We start from the raw sequence: 9,588 nt of genomic DNA on the forward strand, positions 1-9,588 counted from the left end.
GCTAAAACCTAGTCATAAGACCACACTGAGCTACAAAGGGTGCTGGGAAATGTGGTCTTTAGTTGAGGGCACAGCTGGGAGGGTGTGTCTGTTCATGGCCTCCTTTCTTCATGATCAGCCCAACACAGGAACAGGAGAGGAAACCGGTTGCCATGACTGTCAGTGCAGGGCTGAGAGAACCTTGCAGCCCTCGGGGCCTTTCTTAAGGATCAGGGCCCAGTCAGGGGCCAGGGGCACCTCGGGGCTGCCAGGAGTGAGAGGTGGCACCCCCGTCTGGCCCATGGAGGCATGCACAGAGATGACCGCTGCCGTGCTTGCTGGAGGAGGTAGGACTTGAACTGGACCTGCGGGATATTGGAAGTTTAGATGAGCGAAAGGAGGAAAGATCAGCGGAGCAGCATTACAGAGGGCCTCAGATTCCAGGCAAGCAAAGACGTTGGAAGGTCTGGAAGGTTGCAAGGGGTGAAGTCGTGTAAGTCAGTAGGTGTACTCTGGTCCTCCTGTAGGAACCAAGGAACTGTAAGGGGCGATAAACTCAAAAGTCAGGAGGTTTAAAAGAAGCATGGATAAATTAAGCAAAGACAGAATCTAAAGAATTTCTGGTGAGGGGTGCCATGCTTGGGAAGGAAACCCTGTCTCTTTGCAAGCTACCTATTGGTGCCTCTGTGTAACCATGTCCAGGCAGATGGAGGAGGGCAAGCCGTGGGTCAGCAAGCCATGCAATGAACATATCCCCTGGTTGCTAAACAGACATCTTCAAGCAGGAATTATCCCAGCTCTTTGCTTCCTTCTCTCCCTCAGCTTATAGGTATGGCTCATCACTCCCTCTTCACCTCTTTCTTTTCCTGTATTATTCAGAGCTCACATGGTGTCAGGAGACATAAACCCGACAGGCTCAAAGGGAAGTGTATTGAGGCTCACATGGCACAATTGTGTGGGAAGGGCAGAGGAGATTGCTTCATCTAGTGCCCACTCCTCAGCCAGTCAGCTGTGACTGTGCCCACTGCACACCCAAACTTCTGGGGCCTGCCACACTTGCAGAGACCTCACTTCATCAAATTGTCTCTGTCCTGGGTTTTCCTTCATCCTCTACCCCCACCTGCCCAATATGCTCGTCTTTCATTTAAAAGAAGAAAAAGCAGGTACTTCCCCCATGCCTAAGTTCTTCCATTCCCGCATATTCCTTCCTTACCCTTTCATCCTCAGTGCTGAGCCCCAGGGATCCACTGTCTCCCTGTCCACTAGCACCCCGCTTGGTGTAATGACTGCCTCCTGACTTTTATCCTCACTCTGTAGCTTTTCCTCCACAGCCCCCTTCCTCAGAGGTCAGGCATTCCTGCAGTCTGTGTGGTGTGGACCCTCAGCCCTCCTCCAGCCCTGAGCTCCTGGTCCACACACCCCGCTTCCTACTGTGACTCCACAGGGTGGCCCAGAGGCACCAGTCTCGGGCTTCGCACACCCAGCGGTTTACCCAGTCGCCAAAGCCCACTGCCCTTTTGTTCAGCCTCCAGCATTCTCTGCCCCCACCCACCCTGTCCCAGCCCTACTCCCACTGAGCACCAAACCCACAGGCCTGCTCCCCCCACAGATCCCCCCGTAGTTCTTGTGTTAGCTCTTCTCCATTTTGTCTCTTACCCTAGAGCACCCACTGCAGCCCTATTGCTGAGACTAGCTAACTCTCCATCCCTCACCCAGACCACCTGCTCAGGGGGTGTGCCCCTCTGTGCTCCTACAGCACCTGAGCATTCAACTCAAAACCTCTGCTTTCCCAACTGATTACAGCAGCCCCCAGACTGGAATAATGTGGCCTCAGGGCTGAGTGTGAGCTAGAGCTCAGTGGTGAACAAATGGCTTTCTGTGTCCTGCTGAGAGGGATACAAGGATGAATTCCAGAGTTTATAATCTGGAAGGGGAAAGCAAATATTTCTGAAAGGCAAAGTATGTGGCCAGAAAGAAAGGGAAGCTTTCCCCTGGGAAGCTTGTTCTTGTTTGGATTTTTCAGGAAAAACCACAATCAAATTACAGAAAAAATAAAGGCACCCCATTCCTTTTTTAAAATAAACACCAGGGCCTTTGAATAAAACATTCTGTAAACCCAAACCAGAACTAAGCTAGTTTACTGAACTCAAAGAATTGTTTTCACTAAACCACAAAGCAAATGTTTTCCTAAAATTTACTTGGTTAACCAATACATAAAGGGACAAAATCTGTTTCCCAAAACAGTTTAACTGATCATACAGTCCAAATATTCATTTCAGGTAAGTCAGTTTGGAAATTCACCCATGCCCTTCTGCCTGGGCAGCTGAAGTCGAGGTGCCCATGATGTCATCTCCCCCATCTCTGCCACAGAATTTGACACACCTGCTCTCCCAGTGACCAGCCACTGCGATGCCCAGCCTGACCCTGCCCTCGCACTTGCTGTTCAAATTGCTGTCCAAAGGCGGAGATTGGCTAACCCTATAAATTGGCCTCTGCCCCCCAAAGGCTGGTGGCTGGCAGCGGAAAGCTGAGCTGATGCAGACTAAGGCGGGAGCTTTTTCTGGCATTCCAGGGGCTGTGCCCAAATCCATGAATGGTCCTGGGCCAAGTACAGGATGAGGAGGGGTTGGAACCTTGAGGGACAAAATTATTCCTACCACCTTTGGATAGGCCCACAAAGGCTGCACTGCCCCCTTAACTGGGCCCCCTGTCAGGGACCTGCTTGGAGGAGAGGCCACCTGTGGGGTAGCTATGCCCCACCCAAACCTACTTCCACCTGGAGTGACCCAGTCCTGGTGCCCAGGTGTGTGGATGAGGACCATCCCACCCAACCCATTTTACAAGTGGGCAAACAAGCCCTCAGGAAGAGTGGTCATAGCTCTCCCCAGACTTCTTAACAGGCTGCTGGGCTCCTCACTCTTAGGCCCCCACTTTTTTACCAGAGAAAGCCCTGAGCTGGGAGGGACTCAGGGAGACCCCAGGCATTGCCTCTCTTAGGGCCATAATTTGCTGTGTCAGAGAGGGCTGTGAGGGCTTTCTAGACCTAAGGGCAGGAGCTTGAGAATGCAGCTAGGGAAGTGGCTAGATGAGACTTCAGGGGCATAGGCCAGGCTGAAGCAGGAGTCCTGTGACTTCAGATCCCTGGGAAGATGGAAGAAGGAGGCATCTGTCTGGTGACCCCAGGGCCAGCAGCTGAACATACACTGGGAAGGGAAGAGAGTTGGTGGCGAGCTGCCGCCCGTCCCCTCTTTGAGACATCATTGGAGTCTGTGGGCCCAGAGCAGTGGGTGGAACTACCTGAGCAATAAATCTTGGGTCTGGCTGCCTGGGTTCCACTGCTGCCTGGAGGAGCCACCTCAAAGGAGCCACTTCATCCACAGCTCTCCCTCAGTGAGTGAAAAGGCTGCCCTCCCCAGGGCTGGGGCTCCGGGATGGAGCTCTATTCTGGGTGCATGGTACACTGCTCCTCTTCCCCCTCCCAAGTCCCTCTACCCCTGATCCATGCCCAGAAAAGCCCCCTTTCCCTCATCTCTCCCCAACAACACTATTCCTGTGCCTGCTGCCCCTAGCGTGGGAGGCACAAGGGGTAGAAACCCTTGCTCCTGTAACCACCACACATCCATTCCACATCCCCAACTGCCATGGAAGAGAGATAGCAACCCACAGGGAAAAGGAGCTGAGGGCCTGCCAATAACGTCCCCCAGCACTGGGTGCCCCAGATGCCCCCACACTGCTGCCTGTCTCTTGAACAACTCCTCTGTTCCCCTCTCCAACCTTCTCTCACTTCTGGGATCCCTGAGGGAAGAAAGGGTAGTCCTGCCCTACTGGGGAAGGCCCTCAACTGGCAAAGCGGGGAGCCTCTGTGCCCCATGGGTTCTGGGAGGTGGCTAGTTGCCAGGAGCCCTCAGGGTCCAGACCCCTGTAGTCCTGGTATAAGGAGCAATAGCAGAAGAGAGAAGAACATGAGGAGACACTGAAGCTGCCCCTGCAACGCCAGTTGTCCAAGGGGACCCCGGAGGAAGAGGAAGGGGGTATGGATGGGAGCACTCCTTGAGTGCTGTCCACTGTCCATGGGAGCAGCCCTGCCATGGCCAGCTTTGGGCTAGGCCTCCTGGTGCTGCTGCTGACCACCCACCCTGAACCCTCGAAGGCTCAGCACTGGTCCCACAGCTGGCACCCTGAAGGAAAGCAAGCCTCCAGCTCACTCCATGACCCCCAACATACTCCTGGGCCCCCAGGTGAGTTGAAGGGTCTCCCCAGCCTAAGTGAGAAGAAGAAGGTGCTGGCTGGGGCTCTTTCATCTACCTCAAGCCTTGGGTGGAGGTGGGGAGGGCAGGCTGCAGCCTCAGTTCCCTTCTAAGGAAGGGTTCTGGGCACTGCAGCTCACAGCCCAGGCCAAATTGTCCCCAGCCTCCCAAGCGATGTTCTGGCTCCCTCTGAGGACAGTGTGCCCAGGGAGAGTAGGACCATGGCCCGGTGGCTCCTCTGCAGGAAGCAGCACCTGGTGCAGACACTGCTGGTAAGTAGAGTGAAAGGCCCCCAGCGTTGGCCACTAGGGGCCAGCTAAGAACTGGCTGGGGGTGAGGGGGAATGATACACCACTGAGTTATTTATTTATTTTTGGCTGCCTTGGGTCTTTTTTGCTGTGTGCGGGATTTCTCTAGTTGCGGCGAAGGGGGACTACTCTTCATTGCAGTGCGCAGTCTTCTCACTGTGGTGGCTTCTCGTTGCGGAGCACGGGCTCTAGGCGCACGGGCCTCAGTAGTTGTGGCACATGGGCTCAGTAGTTGTGGCTCGCGGGCTCTAGAGCGCAGGCTCAGTAGTTGTGGCTCGCGGGCTTAGCTGCTCCGCAGCATGTGGGATCTTCCCGGACCAGGGCTCGAACCCGTGTCCCCTACACTGGCAGGCGGATTCTTAACCACTGCGCCACCAGGGAAGCCCCAATCCTAGACAATTTATGATGAAATACTATGTTAGATTAAAGTAAAAGATTAGAAGTCACTAGTGGACTAGAAGGAGGTACTAAAAACCTCCATAAATAAGACAGTGGCGGCTGTGAAGTCCCCTAGGCTTCTAGACAGCCAAGTGAAGCCAATGTGGCTCAAGGTGGGCAGGCCCACAGCCAGTGGAAAGAGGTGAGGGGTGCGACCTCACACTCTGCAGTACGGCCCCGATAACCAGGTGGTCATTGATACGTGCACTGGGAATGACTCAGTGATTGCAGAGCTCCCCAAGGCCAATAGCAGAAGATAGGTGTAGGGAGATGGTTTATTATTTTGCAAATTGTATTTTAAAGTGCACCATGGGAGCACGATAACTAAAGGAGAAAGCGTAAATTCCTATAAGGCAAGACCTTATCGCCTAATTTCAGTCGGTGTGAGCTCGGGTTTTTAAATATCAGGTGGGCAACGCCCGTTAGCACAATGAGCTAGAGAACCCGCAGGCTGGGTCTTCTAGGAGGCTAGGGGGCGCCCGCAGGACGTGGGAGCCGCAACACCGGCCGTCAGCCAATCCTGCGCAGCGAGGCCAAGCCGGGAGGCGAGGGAAGAGGAGGGGGAGGGTAAGGCCGCAGCTCGGCGGTCAGGTGACCAGAGCGTCCTGGGGAATGATCGCCCCCTCCTCCCGCAGACCCGACCCCGAGCGCCGCGCCCCGCTGCCCTCCGGTAATGGTGTGAGGTCCCTGAAGTTGTTGCATCCTTTGTCCCCTCTCTCTCCATTGAGACCCTTCCCCGGGTGGGGGCTGGAGGGATGCAGGTCGGAACCCGGCCCCGCAGAGAGGACACAGCCAGGTTCCGGGGGGCGGGGGCGGACGCAAATGTCAGCGGGCAACAGAGGGTGGGGGCGGAGCCCGCGGACTACGCGTCCCGTGGTGCCCCGCGGCTACTTCCGGGCCCCCGTAATGCCCTGCGGCGCGCCGGACGCTGGGCGGTCTGGCCATGCTTCGCACGCTGAGCGCCCGGGGCGTGCGGCCCATGGGCCGGCCCCCAGCCCTGTTTCTGCTCCCCGCGCGCTGCCGCAAGACCCGCCACGACCCGCCGGCCAAGTCCAAGGTCGGGCGCGTGGCGACCCCACCCGCTGTGGATCCTGCGGAATTCTTCGTGCTGACGGAGCGTTACCGTCAGTACCGCCAGACGGTGCGCGCCCTCAGGTGTGTGTGACGGAGGGGGAGGCGGTGCCGTCCGGCGTGTGTGTTAGGGCGGGCGGGCGAAGAGAGTGCCGACCTTGGGCGCGTCTCCGTCCAGGCTGGAGTTCGTGTCCGAGGTGCGCAAGAAGGTGCACGAGGCCCGGGCCGGGGTCCTGGCAGAGCGCAAGGCACTGGAGGACGCCGCTGAGCACCGCGAGCTGATGGCCTGGAACCAGGCGGAGAACCAGCGGCTGGGCGAGCTGCGGTGAGTGGGGCGGGAGGCGGGGCGGGGCCGCCTTGCCGGCCCGGAGACACCCAGCCACGCTCAACCTCGGCCTCTCACTCCTCCCAGGATGGCCAGGCTGCGGCAGGAGGCGCGGGAGCAGGAGCGGCGGCAGGCGGAGGAGGAGGCCCGGCAGGCCCGAGAGGCGCAGGCTTGGGCGCAGCTCAAGGAGCGTGAAGTGCTGCAGCTGCAGGTGGGCCGTGTCTCCAGAGGGTGGGGCTGCAGGTCGCGAACTCCGCCGGTGCTGCTAGTCCTGCGCGCAGCCAGGTGGGGGAGGTGGGGCCCGGCTACATGCAGAGGGAAGAGAGTAGCCTTGAGTCTTGACACGGGGTTAGCAGGTGAGGATTTGGAAGAGGAGGCGTGCAGGGAGGGTGCCTGTCAGGCGTGAAGACCCGGAGGTGAGAGTTGACACTGCAGTGTTCACGTGGCTAGCCGCTGTCTGTGAGACTGGCCCCCGCGTTCCCCAAGGAGTTTATATTTTGCCGTGAGGGTGGGAAAGTCACCGAAGGGTTTAAACATTTTGGCCTGGGATGGCAGGTGTGAGACTTAAAAGCAGGGAGACCAGTTAGAAGTGATCCAGCGAGAATGGATGAGGCTTGAGTTAAAGTAATAGAGGGAGAAGGACAGTTTGAGAGGGATTGAGAGATCTAGGCAATATTGAGAGACTGATTCCACCCAGTGAATTGTCATAGCTGGTGTGTCTGGGTTTTGGCCGAAGTGTCCAGGGGAGGATTGTCTAAGAGAACTGAATGTGGCAAAGCTGCCTGATGTTCTTCCACTGGAAGGTCAGCGGGGTGCTCAGAGAAGACCTGGGCTGCAGACATCTTTCCCACAGGAGAGCTGGAGCCCCTCCACCAGTGGGCTAAAGGCTAGCAGGCATGTTCTGAGGGCTCCCATTCAGCTGGTCTTCTCTCTTCCAATAGGAGGAGGCAAAAAACTTCATCACCCGAGAGAACCTGGAGGCGCGGGTGGAAGAAGCGTTGGACTCCCCCAAGAGCTACAATTGGGCCATCACCAGAGAGGGGCTGGTGGTCAGGCCACAGCACAAGGGCTCCTGAGGGCCCAGTAAGGACAGTGCCCACCCAGGGACCGTGGGGGTGGGGGGGTTGGGCCTGATCTGGAGTAAAGCAGTTGTTTCTTTTGAAGGAGGAGGCTCTACCTATTCCAGTGCAGCCTTCACTTTTGGACTTCAGCACCCACCACTTGGTCAGAAACTCCACACACACAGTGCCCTGTTCTGCACCCATGTACAACTCTTAGCAAAACACCAGACCTTAGAAGCTTCCATCTCACAGAGGAGCATAGTCCCCTCGGCAGCCAGGTCATCTCCTGAGTATCCTCAAGGTCAGTGGTTGGCATATTGCAGTCCTTGGGCCAAATCTGGCCTATTGCTTCTTTTTGTAAATAAAGTGTATTGGAACACAGCCACAGCTATTCATTGACTGCTTTCACACTACAATGGCAGAGATGAGCAGGTGCAACAGAGACCTTATGACTTGCAAAGTCTAAAATATTGTTATGTGCCTTTTTAAATTGAAATATAGTTGATTTACAATGTTTTGTTAGTTTCAGGTGTATGGCAGAGTGATTCAGTTATACATATACATCTATTTTTTAGATTCCTTTCCATTATAGGTTATTACAAGATAATATAGTTCCCTGTGCTGTACAGTAGGCCCTTGCTGGTTATCTGTTTTATATATAGTAATGTGTATATTTTAATCCCAAACTCCTAATTTAGCTGCCCCCCCCCATTATATGACTTTTTTTTTTTGGAGGGCCGCACCATGCGGCATGCAGAACTTCCCCTACCAGGGATCAGACCTGTGCCTCCTGCAGTGGAAGTGCAGAGTCTTAACCACTGGACCACCAGGGAAGTCCTATATGACTTTTTACAGAAAAAGTTTGTTGACCCCTGATCTAGGGCTTTCAGGCTCCAGCAAGGAGCAGGTATCACCCAGTAACTGAGCCACAAAGTAGCCATTGGCCAAAGACCTGCTTCTGCTTGACCCTGAGTTTTGCTGGCCAGGGTCTGGTGTGCCCAAGACACAGAAGGCAAGAAGACCCCATTTCTTCTGGTGGCCCTCTCCACCCTTGGCCTCGGTGACCCACATTTACCCTGGCAGTGCCAGCTTCCTTGGACCACACACAGATTGGTGCTGGCAGAGGCTTGATTGACCTTTATAAGGTCAGTGTGGCTTGTCAAGCACTTGGAGCAAACCAGAAATACTTGTGATTAGAGTTCACAAGGTTGGGGACTTCCCTGGTGGTCCAGTGGGTAAAACTCCGTGCTCGCAATGGAGGGGGCCCGGGTTCAATCCCTGGTTGGGAATCTAGATCCTGCATGCATGCCACAGCTAAGAGTCCGCATGCCACAACTAAAAGATCCCGCAGGCCTCAACTAAGACCCGGTGCAGCCTAAATAAATAAATATTAAAATAAAGTTCACAAGGTTGAATAAGTGAGCATACAGATCCACAGCCCCTACTCAGGTGCAGGCCCTCCAAGAACATCCAGGGTGAGGAAGAGACATGTTTCTCTGAGCCAGAGCTTATGTCCCTTTGCCACCATTCACTGAACTTTGCCTAGATACCACCAGAGGAAAAAACAAAACAGAATCCTTGCTTCTTTCCCTAATTCCCATGTTGTAGATAGGACCTGAGACCCTCAAGAAATGAAAACCTTTTAGGGAATATGGGCAATCCCTCACGTTCAGGTAGGGAAGCAGGTAATAGAGATGAAAGCAAAGGGCCATGATTATCATAGTGCCTAGGACACAGTCCCCATCAGGGTATTGCATCCCTGAGGGCAATGGCCTCCCTCCTCAGGCTGGTAATAGCTCTTCCCTGGCACTGGGCCCAGGCACAGCACAGTGGAGTCCTGGATTTCAGGTGCTCAGCGTAATTTCTAGGGTGAGAGCTGATGGGCACACATTGGGGGCCATGGATTATGCCCACAGCCTTGGGCTTTGTTATGGTGAGGAGTGGGCCATCTGGTCCCCTGCAGAGGAAGCCTTTGGTGAGCTTTCACATGGGACATTGAGCCTGTTTGGGGAAGTCCCTGCTCCTCTATCAGGATCCAGACAAGCCATCTGTCTTCAGGTACAGGAGACAGTGTCATACCTTCTTGAAACTCTGTCTTTGGGCTGTTTTTCCTTCACTGGTGTCCTGCATGGGGCTATAATTCCTTAGCATTCACTGCT

The 9,588-nt window shown here is 55.1% G+C and overlaps 2 protein-coding genes across 3 annotated transcripts; both read left to right on the forward strand.

Moving 5' to 3' along the window:
- The first annotated feature begins 4,066 nt into the window (after positions 1-4,066).
- Positions 4,067-5,232, forward strand: LOC133104174 (progonadoliberin-2). Its single transcript, XM_061209833.1, has 3 exons — positions 4,067-4,217; positions 4,362-4,498; positions 5,143-5,232. Exons 1-3 carry the CDS (start codon positions 4,067-4,069, stop codon positions 5,230-5,232), a joined length of 378 nt encoding a protein of 125 aa, XP_061065816.1.
- A 646-nt stretch (positions 5,233-5,878) lies between these two features.
- Positions 5,879-7,810, forward strand: MRPS26 (mitochondrial ribosomal protein S26). Of its 2 annotated transcripts, XM_061208842.1 has the most exons (5): positions 5,879-6,127; positions 6,222-6,368; positions 6,456-6,579; positions 7,310-7,451; positions 7,533-7,810. In XM_061208842.1, exons 1-4 carry the CDS (start codon positions 5,916-5,918, stop codon positions 7,442-7,444), a joined length of 618 nt encoding a protein of 205 aa, XP_061064825.1. In that variant the 5' UTR covers positions 5,879-5,915; the 3' UTR covers positions 7,445-7,451; positions 7,533-7,810. The 2 variants fall into 2 exon arrangements, with proteins under 2 accessions (XP_061064825.1, XP_061064824.1); XM_061208841.1 differs by having other exon boundaries at positions 7,310-7,810.
- The last annotated feature ends 1,778 nt before the right edge of the window (positions 7,811-9,588 follow it).

The sequence above is a fragment of the Eubalaena glacialis genome, chromosome 13, assembly GCF_028564815.1.
Source record: "Eubalaena glacialis isolate mEubGla1 chromosome 13, mEubGla1.1.hap2.+ XY, whole genome shotgun sequence".
NCBI lineage: Eukaryota > Metazoa > Chordata > Mammalia > Artiodactyla > Balaenidae > Eubalaena > Eubalaena glacialis.